General features: G+C 38.2%; 1 protein-coding gene across 1 annotated transcript in view; it reads left to right on the forward strand.

The window, feature by feature from the left end:
- Nucleotides 1-20,000, forward strand: part of IleRS (Isoleucyl-tRNA synthetase) — a 107,738-nt gene that overhangs the window by 45,898 nt on the left and 41,840 nt on the right. The window contains exons 9-10 of the mRNA XM_071586300.1: nt 11,112-11,302; nt 13,682-13,882. Of these exons, the coding sequence (XP_071442401.1) occupies nt 11,112-11,302; nt 13,682-13,882 (392 nt within the window). The remainder of the gene's footprint in view (nt 1-11,111; nt 11,303-13,681; nt 13,883-20,000) is intronic.

The raw sequence follows: 20,000 nt of genomic DNA on the forward strand, positions 1-20,000 counted from the left end.
CCATTTAATTTACCTACTACTTTAATGTAGTGTTTTTTACCATAGGATAATATTTTCAGTCAATGTGACAATGTCATCCCCTGATCTTAATCAAGATGATGTTTAAATGGAATGAAAAATTGATTGTACAGTAAAACCTCACACAATGAGCATAATTTCATCTGGATTGTTTCCCATGAAGCAAAACAATCTTTAAGTGTAACAATTTTGCCCTTTTAAATTAGTGAAGTAATGCATTCCAGGCCAAAAAAATGAATGATTTACAAGGTTTATTCAAAGAAAATTACATGTACTTTTGTTTAAGATCGTGAATCATCTTCAGATTTTCTTCCAATGAACAAACCTGGGGTTACATTTGATTTGTCCCGGATGTATCATGGCGGCCAGTAATATCGTACGAGCCTGTAGTGGCTGCAATAATTCCTTGAATCTAGGCGAAAAGTTTATTACTTGTGAACTCTGTCCACTTCTTTTTCATTATAAATGCTCCGGCTTAGACGAGATAGCATGTAAAGCGCTAGCAAGCTGCCGGGATATTTTCTGGAGATGTTTTTCATGCCGTACTAACAAGTTCTCGATTGCTAAGATGGCGGCCGACCTAGAAGCTATCAAGCACGACGTAAACAACCTTAAAAGTGTCCGTGAATTGACTCAGGACAAACAGAAGGAAAACCCTTTGTTCGCAAATGTTGTGAAAGCAGCTGTGGAACCAGTTCAACCAAAAATTCTTACTCCCAAGTACGAGAAACCAGTCACGCGTCAATCTAAGACTGCGATCTCTAAAGAAGGAGCCCCAGAGCAAATATGTACCATTTCCGAGAAATGTGATACATTCACTGCTGCCACTTTGAGCAAATCTGCCCAAAGTGCCCGCAATGTCGAATTGTGTGACTCCTCTGAACCTGAATCTGTTATGACTCTTAAACCTCGTCATCCTCTTAATGCATCTGATGATGGATTCATCCCTGCGACCAATAAACGAAGATGCCGTACTCCTCTGGCGATAGGATCGTCGGAGAAGATGTGCTCCCTCGCAGGTATTCCACGACGATCGCATCTTCATGTATGGAATCTCAACTCCAGCACAACTGTGGAAGCTATTCAGGAATATGTTCGAGAGGAAATTCCTGATCTGGATACTTCATCGGTCATGGAAGTTGTCAAGCTCGAAGTGACCCGCGGCAACCATGCCTCCTTCCGCATTTCAGTGAATAGTGAGCTACGGGAAACCCTCATAAAGCCTTCATTTTGGCCCAAATATGTGCACGTCGGAAATTATTCTTTTTGGAAGACACGCCCGACAACATCGACAGGGTAGCGAAGTACCTCAAGGTCCTGCACATTAACATTCAATGTCTTAGTAACAAGTTGCTGGATCTTGAGGTCCTGATGAGTGAATATAAACCTCATGTCCTTTGTATTAATGAACACTGGTTGAAATTAAGTGATTTGAAATTTTTAAATCTACCTGGATATTCCATCGCCGATGTATTTTGCCGTTCAAAGCATAGAAATGGAGGTGTATTGGTTCTAGTTTCACAGTGTGTGCGCCTTTTCCCGACCTGTTTCTCACAGGATTTTCTCAATGAAGAGTTGTCCTTCGAGTCCTGTGTCGTGGGTCTCAGTGTAAATAATGTCGCATATCATTTATTATCTATCTATCGTTCTCCCTCGAGTGATTTTAGTGTTTTTCTTAACAAACTTGCCAAACTATTAGAGCTAATTCATGATGCTATACCAAAACCTAATTTAATTATAACTGGGGACTTTAATTGTGATTTCGCAAGTAATTCCAAAGCCAAACAGGAATTCTTAGATATCCTCACCTCTTTCAACATTTGTGTTACTAATACCGAACCCACTAGGGTAAACGGCCTTTCCTCTACTAGTATAGACAATATCTTAACAAACATTGATTTGGGAAAAGTAAATACTGAAGTAATCAAATCCCACATATCAGATCACTATCCTCTTCTATGCAAGATTTTAATTTCTTCTCCGAGTCACTGCAAAAAAATTTATAAAAGGCAGTTTACAGAGCAAAACTTTATTATCTTCAATTATATGTTGAAGTCCCATGATTGGTCTGATTTATACCAACTCAGATCCTACAATGACTCATTTGAGTATTTTTATTCTTCATATCAATATTACTTAGACATTTGTTTTCCATTGGTCTCCCACAAAACTAGAAACTTGTCCTTAAATACTAGAAACCATTGGGTCACCGATGAAATACGATGCCTCTCGAAAAAAATGAAGGAGTTAGCTATCTCTTATAAAAATAAATGTAACTCGATAGACTGCTTGGAGTATAGAACACTGAAAAAAACGTACCGTCAAAAGTTACAACTGGCTAAAAAAACATTTAACAACTGTAGAATCCTCAATGCCAATAACAAATCTAAAGAAATTTGGAAGATTATAAAGGAAGCTAAGTGTTCTATCAATAATCATCGTGATTTTAAATTACAGGACTCCACCGGTAATGTTATTTCTGATTACTCTCAAATGGCATCCAACTTAAATGACTTCTACTTGTCCCACCAGACTACTACAAATACTCCAATTCCTGTTAATTATCCTCTAATCCCAAGCCTGTCTAATTCATTGTACCTGCTTCCTTGTACTGAACTGGAACTGATGAACATCATTAAAAAATTCCCTAACAAAAGTAGTCCTGGTACAGATGGTATCCCAGGGATTGTGATAAAAAAATCAATTAATTCTATCAAGGAACAGATACTCTTCCTAATTAATAAATCCCTACAACTTGGTGTTTTTCCTGATGCCATTAAAATTGCCAAAGTTGTACCACTTTATAAAGGGAAAGGTAGTGAGCAGGATATGAATTCTTACCGTCCAATATCTTTATTAAACCAGATAGGGAAACTATTTGAAAAGGTCTTCCATAATCGACTTACATCATTTCTTGAATCTTTTAATCTCTTGTCTGGCTCACAGAATGGTTTTAGGAAATGCAGATCTACATCTACAGCCACCTATCACCTCGTAAACCTAATACTTTCAAATCTTGATAATAGAATTGAAACCTTGGGACTATTCTTCGATTTTTCCAAGGCTTTTGACCTAGTTAATCATCAGTTACTCTTGTCCAAATTAGGACACTATGGCATCAGAGGTATCCCTTATAACTGGATCAAATCTTACCTCAGCGCAAGGCACCAACAGGTTATTTTGTCAAAGAACGGTACTAATTTTACTTCTCCTAGTAAAGAAGTTACATTAGGTGTACCCCAAGGCTCAGTCTTGGGCCCTATCCTATTTTTACTTTACATTAATGACTTACCAAAACTTCTGCAGTCAGTTCCAGGAGCCGAGCCAATTTTATATGCTGATGACACTAACGTAATTGTATCAGCACCATCGTTAAACAACTTGACCTTGACAGCAGCTAGAGTTTCCGAACTTCTTTGTGAATGGTGTTCACAAAATTCTCTGAAACTCAACCCTGACAAGTCTGGACTCATATACTTCTCTAATAAAAATAAAGCCCCTGCTTCATTGGCCATTGACCTAGGGGGAACGTGTGTACCCCAAATTTCTAGATCCAAGTTTTTGGGAGTTGTTATAAATAAAAATGTATCATGGGATGAACACATATGCAATCTTCGTAGCAGGTTAAATTCCATTTGCTTTCTTATTAGAAGTATTAGGAAATCTGTAAGCCTTGATATCTTACTTTCAATTTATTACGGAGAATTTTATTCTTTAATCATCTACAGTATTCTGTTCTGGGGTTCTTCCCCTCATTCTGATTCAATTTTTAAAGCTCAAAAATGTTTAATACGATTAATATGCAATGCTCCCTACAATGCACCTTGTCTTTCCTTCTTCAAAAGGTTAAATATTCTGACTGTTCCATGTATTTATATTTATGTCGTATGCATTTTCGCTAAAAGTAATATATCCAATTATATGACAAATGACAACGTTCATTGTCACCAAACCAGAGCCTGCAGAGACCTGCATCAAACTTATTGCAGGACTTTAAATACATCCCTGGGGCCTAAATCAATGGGCCTCCTTGCACTCAACAGGCTCCCTTACGATTTTAAGTACGTAAAGGATCCAGTCCTGTTCAAAAAGAAATTAATATCATTTTTAAGGAAAGAACAGTTTTATTCTGTAATGGAATTCATGGAGAAAAAATAGCCATACTGAATATGGAATATATTTTATGCAAAAAATTATTATTGTGTCATGCTTTTCTGAAATTCATCATTGTTTAACATCTATATGTACATATGACGTGTCCTATACACTTATCTGATGTATCTATTACACTGTGTCAGTGTCTTCTGGGCAAATAAAGATTATTATTATTATTATTATTTGTGGAGAGCAAAAATGAGTCAATATAATTAGTTTATTATTTATGATACAGTCCTAATTCTCTTATACGAGAAAGCTGTCCGGAGACATTTATTTTTGCTGACTCTTTGAAATTCTGTGGAAATACAGCACAGCATTATCATTAAGTACATTTGTAGCATGCATAGCTACTGCCTTATTTGGGTAATGTACAATGCAGCAAGTTTCCCATGCTTTCCCATGACCTCCACATCACACTTAGCCTTTTTGTCTTTCTGGAATGAACACTTCTTGAAGGCTCATGGAGTTTCTGAATGGTTAACAAGCAAGGGTTTCATTTTCAAATGAACCCATGCATTGCCATGAAATGGCAGCAAGAGACAGTCTTCCATTGACTTTTGGGTCGGGGCAATTTATTTTCCTCTGCTGTTATAGGTTTGCTTTGCCATCTTTTTCCATGTGAAACTCGTCTCGGCACAATGAAAAGCATGTTGCAGCATGTGACCCTCAGAAACTACAATCTTGTTGAAGTCACTGATGAAGTTCTCCGCTGCCTTTGAATCAGAGCTCGCTGCTTCACTGTGCCTAACAATGCCATGGGTGCCAGTTATTCTCTTAAACTTCTCAAACCTCTCACTGTTTCTCTTAAATTCTTCTTTATGGCCATTGGTGATCCTGGTATTCCTTAACATCATCAGCAAAAATTCACTTATGCCTTCTTACAAATTATATTCTCGTTAGTAGTGTCGACTTGCAATTGTGTTTTGTTTATCCATATGAGAAAAAACCTTTCAACATTTTTGAGATTATGTAACTCTTGCATAGATATTGTTGTCACTTCTTTGGAAAGATCTATCCTAAATTTTGTCTTTTGTATTTATTTTTATTTTCTGAAGGCTGTCTTCTCGCTACTTTTTATATTGGAACATTTTTTAACTATGCTCAAAATATTATTAAACTTTGCCCAAATAAATCACAAATAATACATCTGAATACAAGTTTGGAAAAATGGGTGATCAAGCAACGCTAAGATGCTGGTGGACTAAGTGCGAAATACAAATTGAAACAGCAGGAATATAATCATTCTGAAACCCCCCTCTTTGTCCCCCATTATATAAATCCATTCATTAAGCGAGTTATTTTTTGAGAAATATTTTTTTTCACACTATGCAAATTATTTGCTATGCGAGGTCCTTCCAAAGATAAGTTCCACTTATTAAAATGTGTATTAAGAAATTCATTGAGCAAACTTAAAACAAAAGTTTTTTTACGAAGAATGAAGTCCTTAGATTGCTAGTTCAAATCCCATGACTGGTAAAAATTTTTCGGCTTAGAAAAAATTTGTGAATGGTATTTTGGAATGAGGAAACCACACATTAACCGGAAAACCACATAAATGGTATTTCGGAATGAGGCAACAAGAAAAATAGACTCCTAGCTACCCATGGTGAAAAGCAGCAGTTTCACCATTAAGCACTGGTGGCACAGACCAAGTCGGTTGGTCCGGCATCAGCCGCCGAGAGTGCGGTTCACGACCGCAGCACTGCAATTTGGAAGCAATGGGAAACCACCACATTATTCTCCCTAAAATGTGCAACCTTGCATTCAAATATAGGAGAAAGGAGGGCTGCAGTGTAAACCAGTCTTAAGATTGAAATACTGATGATGATGAAAGTCCTTGGAACCAAGCATGCGTTAGTGATGCATGCTGTCAAAGTTTTGATCAAAAAGCCTCTTTGTTTACTTTTCATAAAATTTAAAACATTCCTTAGGATATAGAGCAATAGAATGTTTGTAAATGCATTATTGAAGTAGTTTATTTATTTTAAAACATTATTCACATGCAGCAGTAGTGCCAATATATAGTGGAAAAATATAAAAAACATGAAAGAGAACAAAATACAATAACAACATAACAGTAAACGATGAGAACCGAGCATGGAGAGGGGAAAAATTTAATTTGTTGAAAGGTGGGTTATAGCTTGGGTGGTGAAATTGTTGCATGATAAATTAGAAGGATGGAGGGAGTGAACTGAGAAGGGAGGTGAGGCGAAATAGTAAAGGTGAGTGCTTAGTTAGAGATATTCTAGGAATAGGCAGAGATTGAGTAGGGAGTGGGTGCGAGTGGATCGAGTTGGTATCCTGAAGTGAAGAGAGAGAGAGAGCAGTTCAGGGCAGTCAATAGTCGAGTCAAGGGTGTTGTGGAGGAGTTTTAAATCAGCTCTAAGTCTGCGGTTTTGGGGACTAGAAATGGATAAAGAAGACAGAACAGCATTTGAGGGCATATTGCTGAAATGTGAGACTCTGTGTTTGATTATTTTGGCAAAGAAGTGAGAGATGCAATCGAGGGATTTTAGATTAGTTGGGGCTGAGGCGGACCAAATGGGGGAGCAATATGATACTATGGGGAGGACAATTGTTGAGAAGTACAAATGGAGTGCTATTGGATCTTTAATTTCTGTTAAGCGGTAAAGAAGGCCTAAGGCCTTTGAAGCTCTTTTGAATAACATAAAATGACTGAAAGTCCTTGCAACTTTTTTTGAGTGAGCAATGAGCAGTCAGTACAATGGCTAATTGCATTCCCACCAGAGCAGTTTAAATGTAATCTCGTCAGGGCTATCGCCTCCATTCATCATATGCACGTCTTTCATGTTGGACCAAGAGCTCAAATCGCAGTGAAATCCATGAGCCTTACCTTGCACAAGCCCTAGGCCTCGTCCTCACAACTTTGTTTTTGGTTGCCAATTTACAACCTTCTAATGTCTCAGTTTCTCTTTCCTGGCGGTTGTTGTTGGGGGACGCGAGAGGGTTAGATACTTTGCAGGCTTAAAATGGTGGTGGGTAATGATAAAAATGCTAAAAAAAAATGCAGTCAGCTCTAGATGTCATATACCTCTGTGGCAATAGTTGTGCCATCTATTATATGACATTCAGAATAAAATACCAATGCGTAACCCATGTTCCATTGTTTATTGTATGGAAATGCCCAAGTTTAGTAAAATATCCACTTCCAATATTTTCCTGAAGTCTCCAGAGAGTGATTTGACTAAGTTCATTTCGAGACCTGCTTAGTAGGGACTGATGTGAACAGGTTTTTCACATGCACTTGATGGTATCAGTCATGACTATGTGGAGATTCATCTTGAATGAAAGAAGAATGCTTAGGTATTTCATTACACTTCTCTTTGGTACTTGTAGTTTTAACTCATTAGCGTGATTGCCAGGTACTTGAAAATGGTGGCTGTGTATCAAAAGTAGTGCTACTACCAAGTAAAAGTGTGTTGAAATACCTCGTATTCTGCTTTTATGAGAATTTTTTACATTAGTGATACCAGCTTTTATATCAGAGGGGTGTTTTTCCCCAACAGTTTTTGAGCTCGAACAGTTCATTTCCTTGCAGTCCCCTGATTTCAAGCTTCAATAGTTCCTCGGAAGGATATTTTAAAGCAAGTTTGTCAGAAGGGCCTGTTAAATGTTACATGATGGAGCATATTAATTAACCCATTGGCTTACCATTTCTTTTGTGAACTACTCCCTCAGAAACACCATTTATTTTGGAAATAATTCTCTTGATAATTATGCTATAAATGGTAAAGTTTATTATTCATTTATTTGAATTTTTTTATAAATATAGGTTAATACTTCGCCAGTTATAATTTGTTGTCATTATTCCCAAATTTCTTTTATTGAACATTATGATTAATAATTATAAAAATTTGCAAAATTATGAATAATTTTTGGTGTGCATATTTTTAAAAATTATATCCGTTTTTTATTGTAATCTATATCTTCTTTCATCATTGAAAGTTTCATTGAAATGCAGTGAAGGGGTCTGGAGATATTTTATAATATATCTGGTAAAATTGTGGAAAAAAATTTTTACTGTAATTGGTATTTTTTCCCAAACTTGAGTAGCTTCTTTCAATTTTTTTTATTTCACTTGATTTTGATTTTAATTATTGGAAACTGTATGACTGTAATATGATTGCAAATTCTCTATGAACAAATACTAAGTTTTGCCTTCAGCTTTAATTCTTTTTTGGATCTGCCAGATGAATACTGCCTTCATTTTTGCTGGAAGGTTCTGCCCTGTCTTCACTATTCACAGTTTCTGAATTGTCAGAGTTACCAGTGTCATTCCTCACTGTAATCGCTAGCACTGTTTCCTCAATGTTATCACTAATATTGGTGTCACTGTCAAAAAGAAACTTTTCTACATCATCATCCCTAGTAAAAATCTTGCCCTTTTTGCTGGCATTTGCTTTGAGGGAGCGTGAGTGTACACAACCTCGAACGTGAGCCTCCATGGCTGTGAGGGTTGGAACACTGGCTGCAAACTAATGTGTGTTATCAGAAGCCCCCAACTTCATTCAGTAATTCTATCATCTTTGTTGATGTAGCAGCAAATAGGAAAAGATGAAAGGCAACTTTGGTGTGGCAGCAGAAAAGGTTGTATTAGCTTTGGCATAGTAGCAAGTTCACTGAAGATGAAGACATTGGGTAGCTTTCATTTAGGTTTGGCGGATGGTCTTCATCAAGTATTCAAAATGAAATACTGCTTCTTTTATCCTATGTTGGCTATGAACTGGTGCCTCAAAAACACCTAATCAAATAGGAGAGAAGGATGGATAGAGAAAGGAGACAAAAGAAGGGAGTGCTGAATGTGCATTGGGTTTACCATAAACTAATGATGGCACAATCATCAAAGCACTTCAAAACCATTGAGTATGTCCAAGGATAAAATATGACGCTGTCTTTGTAAGCAAGGGCCTATTTTGAGAGGATGGCAAATTGTGGTCTTAGCGAGTAAGGTTAACAATTTTCTTGGGCGAGATATGGAGCATGTGGGATATTTTCCCTCTGAAATTTAAGAGGGGTGTAAAGTCTTGGAGTTCTGGTAGTCATATCAATCACATGCCATTTTTTTTGAAGAAGGGAAAGGTTTTGACGACGCAGGGACATTTTATAAAGCTTACTTGAAAAATTGTCTGTAGTGTCTTTGGCTGAAATCTCAAAGTTACTGACCATTAAACATGTTATGAGATACTGAAAATAATCACGTTCTAGCATCACAGCACTGTGGTATTTGTGAAGAGGGATCAATGTGTCCTGTGGGTGAGTAACTGAAATGCATGGGGAGATGCATTCCTGCACTCTGTGTTTGCTTCAATGAGGTTCTTTGACTAGGACAACTTGGCTTGCTGATTGGAGAGATTACTACTCGTTGTGTGTAATTAATGACAGTGGAAGGGTTGCTAGTATGTTGACTTTGACGAGAGCTATTTTATTTCTTGTATATACCATAAACTTCCTTGTTCATGGGTGATCTAAAAACTGCCCAACTTTTACATGAAGATGTTTACTGTTTATCCAAATGGAAGATGGAAACTGTCCGTTATCCTTTCATCTCACCTTGCATTGACTTAAAACAGCCTCTCCTATATTTCCTCTCTCCATCTCTTGTTTCATATGTTCTAATTTTCCTGCCCTCATCATTTTTTTAACATTCCAAGTTCCTATTCTAACTAATTTGGTCTTCTGTGCTGCTTCCCTCGGTTTAGCTTCGCAAAGATTTCTTGAAATGACAAAGCCTTGCCTATCCCACATCCGGGAATGGCACATGGCCAATTGGGCCTAGTCCCATAGTTGCCAGAACTCGTTTTCTCTATATTGTACATCATAAAAATCATGGGATTAATAATTGAGGTGGTTTCGCCTTGCCTTCCTCAGTCGTGTTTTTAAAGGTGACACCATCACTTAATGGCCACCCCACTGGGGTCAGATGCCTTTGGAGCCGCCTCACCAAGGAACAGATGCTGCATGGATGACCTTTCGTCTGGCTCCTAACCTTTGACCTTTCTGGCATGGGTTAGCATCCCAGAATGCAAATTTTATTGTTCCCACCAGCACAGTTCTAGGGGTAATCGGAAGACACAAGACCTTCCACCACATCTAAGTTGTCCATTAGAAGGGTTAAATGAATATAAGTATTCTTAAACTCTTCATGGACCATGTTAATTCCATTTAGTAACTCTTGATCAGTGTTAGTTGCTAAATCACTATGTTTACATTTGTAATCAGTTCCCTGATGCATTGTGAATTTAAAAATAAACATAACTTATTTTCTTATATTTGACTTCAGCGTGATCCAGAGATTTTTGGTTATTCTTTTATTTATTTATTTTGCGTTAGTCAAAAAACAGCACTTTGACCTTTCTATCAGACTTTAAACATTGATAATACAGTTTGACATTTTAGACTGAAAGGTACTCTTATATAATAATTTTATTTGTCAAAAAGAGCCCTTTGACAGCCCTTGACCTTGGCAGTCCATGCATAAATCATTGGATAAATATATGCTTTTGGATTCGATACAGTTTTAAGTTGTATAATGTTGTAGGTTACTGTGGAAGCTAAAATACCTTAACCCCAATTGAAATTTCAAAGCATAGTCTGACGAGTACGGGGCATATTTGCTGAGTGGAGGTAGTCATTCATTGGGCTGGCAGCTCTTCTAAATTCCTGATATCCTTAGTGATATTACCTCTAGATGTCTTGGCAGTTCTCTTTGTAATTGATGGTTCACAATCATGCATGTATGTGAATGTCTCAGTGCGCTGCACCCTAAAGTAAATGCTGAGCCCGATAAAATATTGTCACCACTCCTAGACTTCACACTAACCATACTTGTTTAAATTACGTGAGATTCACTTCATTCATGGAAATGGCATATTGTTAATAGCAATATGTTTTGTGGGCGTATATCTCCCATTCAGGATGCAGACAAGGACATCATCAAATTTCTGAAGGGCCAGGGCAGGCTGGTGAGTGCTGCCACCACCAAGCACAACTACCCCTTCTGCTGGAGATCTGAGACTCCTCTCATCTATAAGGCTGTGCCGTCGTGGTTCATTCGTGTGGAACCATTGGTGAAAGATCTGCTAAATGCCAACCAGCAAACATATTGGTAAGTGGCCGAAGACTGGGCAGTCTTAATCATTTGAGGCACCATGAACAATGCTAGAAGGGTAGAGTCGTGGCCCACAAAAGATATTGTAGACCTAAGAAAGAATTGAGGATGGCTGAGTCATTTCAGTCATATTTGTAGTTGGGAAGCATTGAAACTATCTACTGATTAAAATGATTATTTGACAAAAATATCTGATATTGCCTTTAGTTAAGATCATCATCGCTAGTGACTTAAACCTTAATTTCTTCATCACAATCAACATGTAATCCTCCCAGCCTTCCTAAATCAGTTGTATACGTTTTAGATTCCTCAACTTGCTTCCAAGCACTAGGCATGTAGTGTTAAGGCATCCAGTACCCTCAATTTGATTGCCTTTATATTCGTAACCCATTAATGTGGGGCTGTCAAATAGTGCACATTCATTCCTTGTTAGTGTGCCTTTAATGAGTGAATAGTGCCAATTAAATCCAATGGTTGGAGACCACAATTTGCAGGATGAAATTGCCACTGTGCATCTCCCAAGTGTCCATTGGGTGGGTTGGCAGGCAGTTGACACTGATCAATAAGCAGCAGCGGCAGACGTTTCCTGTTGTGTGAGGCCCCATTTTATCATCCAGAGCATGAAGCTTATCCTCAAATATTTCCAAGGTCATCATCCATGCTTTGGAATTTACTGTGTGTCTGTGTCTATTTGGGGAATGTTTTTATATGTTTGAAGCACCAAGAACTCTTTGATTAAGCAACCATTGGAGGTTAAAGCTCCACACTTCCACCTGAATTAGTGATTATTAAGACAGTAGTAAGCCTTTGATTGCTCAGCGACCCTCCTTGATCCCGTTCCCCTCTGAAACAGGGTGTTTTTAATGGCAGCACATTAAAAAATAACCACATGTCTCATCTGCATTGAAAACATCTTTTGGCTTTTAGGATGTTTATTTGATTCTGACACCTTCCAATGAGTTGTTGTGTCAGCATCAACACTTCTTCTTGTACTAAACACAACCTTGTACAGTGGAACTTCACTTAACGAGCACCTCGCATAGTGAATATTTAACATAATGAGCCAAAGTATAGGGCCCAGAAAGACTTGCGTAACGAGTGACTTTTCACAAAAAGTGTGACGAAATCTTTCTGTCTTTTGTGTTCTCACATTGTTCCATAGTTGTGTTCAGACTTATTATTTATATTTGATTGCTTAATGTTTGAAAATGCGAGTATTTACATGGAAGCATGAACCGAATCAACTAAGGAGTGGTGTCAGCGGGCTTCAGGGAAAATCTTGAGTTATGGAAAGAGACCTGTGTATTACGCAGAAATAAATGTGAACTTATCAATAAAGGGACATCGACAGCAGCAAAAGAAACTATAGGAACATTAAAATAGGAGAAGGACCAAGAAACCATTGCTTATGGACAAGGTGATCAATAAGATAGATTAGGAAAGGAAATGGAAATATTTAAGCACAGACTTGGGTAGAAGGAAGTATAAAGAGTTCAATAATAAGCTGAGATGCTAAACAAATAGGGCATGAGAAGTGTAATAGAAGATTCAGTGCAAGGATGTGGCAAGTTTGCAGGGGATGAGTGAAATTGGTGCCCTACATACATAGAAGTTCAAAACACTGTCAAAAATTAAAATGGGAAAATCATCGTAAACTGTCCAAAGATAAATCCAGAAAAGTATTAGCTGAAGTAGGAAAAATCCAGGAGAGATTGAAGGAATACTTGTATTTAGCAAAACTGTATGGTAAAGGCATAAGGCCAGAAAGGTTGGGTATAGAAAGAGAGAGTATGACATATTATTCGGTCCCAGTAATCAATGAAAGGAATAACCAATGAATCAATTGATATTAGAATGGCAGGACATATAGTAATTTCAACTGGGACTCCGGCTATTCCCTCAGTAATGGAAACCTGTGCTAATGGAGGTAAGAAAGGGAAGGAACAGACCACAACGGCTGAGTGATGAAACAGGAGGCTCCTCCTCTTCAGACCAATCTCAAGTCACCTGACCCCAGAGCTCAAGTATATAAGACGACCAAATGCAGAGTGGCAATCATCTACCCTGAGGGCGATGCACGAGTCGGGCGTCGAAACGTCGGCCAATATGGATCCCCTGTTCCAGTGGAAGACCCGAGAAAACTTCATAGCATTAAATAACTTTCTGTTTTCTCTCTTTCAGTAATCCTTCTAATTTTTCACACTTGGAATTCTTGACATATGTTCTCTATATAGACAAATTTTACATTGATTTGCATGTTTTAGAATTTATGTAAACTCATCTGTTGTAAGCTATAAACTTTTGGGGCCGAGGCTAACTCAGATGAGAAAGCACAGAGGTATTTTGGATGTATGTTTTGATGCTCTTTCCTCTTAGGGTTCCTGATTTTGTGAAAGAGAAGCGCTTTGGCAATTGGCTGAGGGAGGCGAGGGATTGGGCGGTGAGTCGCAACCGATACTGGGGCACTCCCATTCCTCTGTGGGTGTCAGAGGATGGGCAGGAAGTGGTGTGCATTGGCAGCATCAAGGAGCTGGAGCTGATGACGGGCGAGCACATAAGCGATCTGCACAGGGAGAGGTGAGGGCTAGATTAGCAACAAGTTCTGCTTGTTCCCAATCCAAACTACCCTTGCTATTCTGCTCAATGGAAGGCAACGTTAATCCACCGGATTGGGGGTCAACTATAAAGGAGATAATCATAAATAAGAGGACGAGAAACTTATATAATCCCAGTGAAAACTAGAATTGATAAATGAAATTTTGAATTCCATGTGACATTTAGTTTAACTCAATCTAGGTTTATAAAAATGGGTAAATTATTGTGAGTAGTTGTTTTAATTGTTCAAAGTATTCTCCTTTTAGCTCAATATACATTTCCTCAGCATTTCTCCGACTTATGTAAGTTGCCCAAAGAGTAGGATTTTGGAAGGTCATCAAAATGGGCATGTGTATTGGTGATGACCCACTCATTTGACGTCAATTGTTTTCTATCTTAAGCCATTTTTTCAAGTTTGGGTATGAAAAAAGTCACTGGGGCCAAATCTGGTGGATAATTCAATAATTTGAACTAATCGTAGATAATTTTCAACATTGAAACTGCATAGGTGCTCACCCATGAATCGTGTCGGTGGAAGAGAATTATTTCTTTTCCCAATGAGGACTGTTTCTTCATTTCTTTGCCAAACCGATGCAATAATGGCACATTATATTCTCCATTTATCATTTTTCCTTTTTGTGAGTAGTTGATGCGTATGATTCAGTGTGTATCCTAAAAACCATGGCATTCATCTTGTCTTTCAATTTTGCCATCTTTGCCCTCTTTGGAGCCAGATCACCTTTGGAAACCCACCGGTTTGACTGCTCCTTTGTCTCTGGATTGCGCCAGTGTAGTATCCATGTTTCGTCCGCAGTTATGTATTGATGCAGAAGCTTGATTCGGACAGAAAGGCAACCAGCCACCCTCGGAATCAATCACATATTTGCGTGTATTCTTAAACGAGAGCAAACTCACCCCCCATTTACCTGAAATTTTTTTCGCCCCCAATTTTTCATGCAGAATTGAAATCACCTTGCGTCGCTGTGACATACTGGTGGCCTCAACTATTTCTCAAAATTTCATTCATCGATCAGGCCAAATTCTATCGTGAATTTTGTCAATAATTTCTGAGGAAGTCCTTTCCAATGGACGTCCCAAACAGTGTTTATCATTTGTGAACATATGGCCACGTTTAAAATCATTCACCCTATTGTAAACAGTCACAAACCTAGGAGCAGAGGTGCCAGGGATTTCACCCAACCCAGCTTTGATCTCTTTTGGTGTTTAGCCTTTGAAATAGGAAATGCTGAAGTAAAAATACCAATGTATCTTTCCACGAAATTTTTATTTGATACTGAATAAAATGTAGTGGAAAAAGACATTGGTACTTTTACATCAGTGATAATTGATTTCCACAAAGTTAAGCCTGAAAACATTGAATATATGAAATAGAAATGTTCAATAACTGCATGAAATTATTTTTTTTTCCATTTTTCGAAATAAACCAAAGTTAGTTGCTTCTGTCAGCTATGAAAATGAAACCACGTGGTGATTGTAGATGAAACTTAAGCAGCATTCTATTGTCTTGGATTTTCAAAAGACTTGCATGTAGACGAGCAGGAAGTTGCTGATCTGTAGTTGGTGACCGCCACTCTTGTGTGATTGTTGCACTTTTATCTTAAGTTTAAAAGATGAGATGTTGCTTAGTTACCATTTTTCCTCCATTTTCATGTAACTTCTCTTTTCATTTTCAGTTTTGACAGTTATCTTGTTGAGTTTATCAATTGATTTCTTGGTGCGTGCATGACTACTGACAATTTGCTTTCACTTTACAATTTATGCGTAGAACAGCAATAAATATGAGTGCTTTTATCATCTTAGGTGTATCTGTTTTTATCATTCATTTTTTAATGTATTGCTTGAGTTTTCAAGGTACAATATGCTTGTATAGTCCACTTAAAAAGTTTTAATACTCTGACCCTGCTTTTAGCACTCCCGCAATCAGTCAAGCATTGACACCTAGGTCAATTAATAATAACTTTTCAGGAGAGTATACGAGACTGCCCTCCCATGGACTACTACCATGACGTGGTGGAAAGGCTTGTGCGTTCTGATGACCCCTAGAGCTGTGATAGCAGGAGTAATAATATTGCTCCTGCTAGGGTTACCCATGCCAGATAGGTCGAAGGTTAGGAGCCCGACGAAAGGTAGTCCACGCAGCGTCTGTTCCTCAGTGAGGTGGCTACGGGTGATCATTGGGTGATGGTGTCATGTTAAAAACACTGTTAAGGAATTAAACCAGAAACCTGCTCAATTATTATTCCCAAGAATATAATGATGGGCAGTATAGAGAATATTAGTCTCGGAGACTGTGGGACTCGGTTTAATTGGCTTGTGCCTGTCAGTGGGAGAGGCAAGGCTTTCAGGGTCGTTATCTAACAAAACCATTGCAAAAGGAAACCAAAAGCAGGAGCACAGAAGACACTGAAGAAGAATCCAAATGAGTTAGAATAGGAATGGGAATTTTGGGACAGGAAAATACAAAGTGGGAGATAGAAAAAGGAAATACAGCTATTTTAGGTTTATGCGAGGTGAAATGAAAGGTGAGCGGAGATTACTGGAGTGTTAATTATAGAATAATATACAGCGGTGGGGACGAGAGCCAACAAGGGTTTGCCATAATATTGAATAAAGAGGTAGGAAGAAGCGTAGTAAACATGGAACAAGCAACGGGTAAATTATTACTTGTAGAAATAAAAGCAGAACTGATGAACTTGGCCATTGTTCAGGTATTCATGCCTCCAAGCAATCGTATGGAGGAAGAATTCGATTGGATACATGATCAGTTAGAGGACATAATCACATGTGTTCCTGCTGGGAAACATTTGATGGTGTTGAGGGATCGGAATGCGACAGTAGGCAAAAGAAGTAGGTGAAGTGGGGGACTACTGCTTAGGTATGAAGAATGACCGCAGGGAGAAAGCTGTTGAGTTCTGAAGGAGACAGGGGTTAGTCATCACCAACACTTGGTTTAGACACCGCAAAAGGCATAGGTATTCATGGAAAATGCCAGATGACTCAGAAAGGTATCAGCTAGATAATATCCTGGTTAGACACAGGTTTAGGAACAGTGTGATAAATTCGCACAGCTTCCCGGTAGTGGATGCGGACTCTGACCACAATTTAGTTGTTAAGAAATGTAGCATCTGTTTCGTAAAGATAAGGCAGGGGTGGAGTGTTAGGAAATGGAATGTAGAAGTATAAAATGGGGTGAAGGGGAAGGAGTACCAACATTCTATAGAGGAAATCATGAAGGATGGTAAAGAGCTGAGTACTATCTAAGAAAAATGAGAATGTATCAAGAAAGGGATATTGAAAGCCACAAAGGACAATATAGGAGATGTTTAAGGGAAAAGGGCAAGGAAACCATGAATCACTGATGAGATGATTAGGAAGTTTAGAGAAAAAAATGGAAGAATGTAAACACAGAGTTAAGTAGAAGGAAGTATAAAGACTTAAATAATAATTTGAGATGGGTGACAAATAAAGCAAAAGAAGCATGGTGGAAGATGCAGTTTGAGGATATGGAAAGTTTGCGGAAGAAGGATAAAATTGGTGCGCTCTGCAAGAAGGTTAAAATATTATCGGGAAGAAAGAAGGGAAAATCTGAGTTAACACTTTGAGATAAGTCGGGGAAATCTTTTTGAAACAGAAAAGATCCAAGAGAGATGAAAGGAATATATAGAAGAACAGTATGGTAAAGAATTCAGGCCAATAAGGTTAGACATAAAAAGACAACATGACGTAGATGAAAATAGCTTAGGTCCAGGCATACTTGACGATGAGAGATATAGAAAATAGGAATAGATTTAAGAGGTAGGAGGCTAATCCACAATCTTTAGATGTCTCAGACTGCGCAGGTGCCAGTGGTGGATGGGCAGTGTTAGGAAGAGGTGTAAGGCAGGATTGCCCATTATCACCATTGCTTTTCAACCTTTTTGTAGAGGAAATGATTAAAGAGGTATGTGAAGAAGTGGAGGTAGGAATGAAAGTGGGCGGGGAATCTGTAAAATCAGTTAGGTTCGCTGATGACCAAGCTTTAGTTTGTCAGTCAGCCTAGGGGTTGCAAGCATTGCTGAATTGGAAATTCAGTGCGATAGAAACAGGTTAAGAATTAATATTAATGAAACAAAGGTTACGCAATTTTCTAGAAAAAAAAATACTAAGCTAAACAAAAAATCGGAGGGCAAAAACTAGAGCAGGTGGAACAGTATATTTATCTCGGAAGTGTTTAGGACCAACATGGTCAAAGTAGTAGGGACGTAAGGAGATGAATTGCGCTAGGCAAAGAGGCTTTCACAAGGAGGTGGAACAGTATATTTATCTCGGAAGTGTTTAGGACCAACATGGTCAAAGTAGTAGGGACGTAAGGAGATGAATTGCGCTAGGCAAAGAGGCTTTCACAAGGAGGAGGGAGTTGATGACAGGGACGTTGAGTAAGGATGTTAAGAAAAGACTCGTAAAAACTTAGATATGGAGCATAGCTATGTACGTTGTGGAAACGTGGTCATTGAAGCAGGAGGATGGACGTAGACTGGAGGCTTTAGAAATGTGGGTGTGGAGAAGAATGGAGAAGGTGAAATGGGCAGAGAAGAAAACAAACGAGGAAGTACTTGGTATGATGGGCAAAGAGAGGGGTTTGTTGGGAGAAATCCTATGGAGGCGGGAAAAGTGGATGAGGGGCATATTGACCGGCTGTGGGATGCTGAAGACTGTAATAGAGGGGAGAATGTTGGGCAAAGAGGAAAGGGAAGGAACAGGATAGGGATGTTGGACGGGATGAAGGGAGGAAGAAAGTACTCACTGATGAGAAGGGACCTGATGTACTGTAGGATGCTCGATTTTGAGTTTTGTTAGGAGTCACAAAATGTTTTATTCAGTAGCTGTGTCAATCCAAAAACCTACCTTAACCGGTAGATTACATAATAATAATAATGCAACCTTTTCCTTTAAAGGGTTTTATCGGATGTTTTGGCTGTGCAATTTTTGTTATTGATTTTTATTTATGCGAACAATATGAGTCCCTTTTTATGCTCTAAACAAATAAAAGTTTCATCAGGTTTTGTACCTGTGACTTACCATTCCATTATTTTCATTTGTTAGTATTACAATTTTTTCTAGGGAAAATTTTCCTCTCTTGTTTGCTTTCAATATGTCTCGTTGCTTAAATCTTAGTAACTTCTAGATAATAATTTGTCATTTGCATCTCTAGGTCACTGATATGTGCCGCCCCTTGGTTTGATTTTCTGGGAAAGTTGGATATTTAAAAATGTTTTTCAGGATGCTCAGTGGTAAATGTTTGAATAAAGGGCTTTGATAAAATATGCCCTTCTGATTATTTTGACAAGTCTTGCTGTTGTTTCCCAGGTCAATTACCTGCTCATTAATTGCACCAGTTCTGAGCATGGCGAAAAAATGCAACCATTGGTCACTTTCGAGTACTTCTTGCCACTGAATATCTTGCAGATAACATACGTACCTCATCAACTGCAGATTTTTATCATAATTGGATGTTATGGTATATTTTATGTTAGATTTTTCTCTGTAATTTACTATCTTTTCCTGCCCACAAGATGCACCCTGATTTTTCAGGTCATAATTTATCAAAAAACTTTGGTCAGACAGAAAAGATCAAATTTATTTAGATGTTAACCTTCATACAAAGAAGTTGAATTGTTAAGTTAAAAAGTTAGCAGCTACACAACATATATCAATGTTTATTCATCGGAAAATGCAGTCAAGTGATAGTGAAATCATGATGCTTTACAATAAACAAAACAATATTTTTGCTTGCTTTTGATATTTATTGCACAATAATGTGAACTGCCTTTGAAAAACCAAATGAGGTGTAAAATGGTTCCTTAACTTTGGTAGATGTACAAAATGCTGGGAGTTGCAGTTATTCCCCTCAAACATCCTATGTGAGTATGTCCATTAATGTTTACAAGATCTGAGACTAGCTTGTAGTAGTAGTAGTATTTAGGGGAGGCGATTGACAGCTGAGGTCATTTGCGCCATAGGGGATGGACAGGAAAGAATGAAGGGTGGAGAGAAACCCGGCAGCGGCATCAGCCTACTCTTGATGAAAGATGCCAAGGGG

Source organism: Hetaerina americana, unplaced genomic scaffold (assembly GCF_022747635.1).
Source record: "Hetaerina americana unplaced genomic scaffold, ioHetAmer1.1.p SCAF_217, whole genome shotgun sequence".
Taxonomy (NCBI): domain Eukaryota; kingdom Metazoa; phylum Arthropoda; class Insecta; order Odonata; family Calopterygidae; genus Hetaerina; species Hetaerina americana.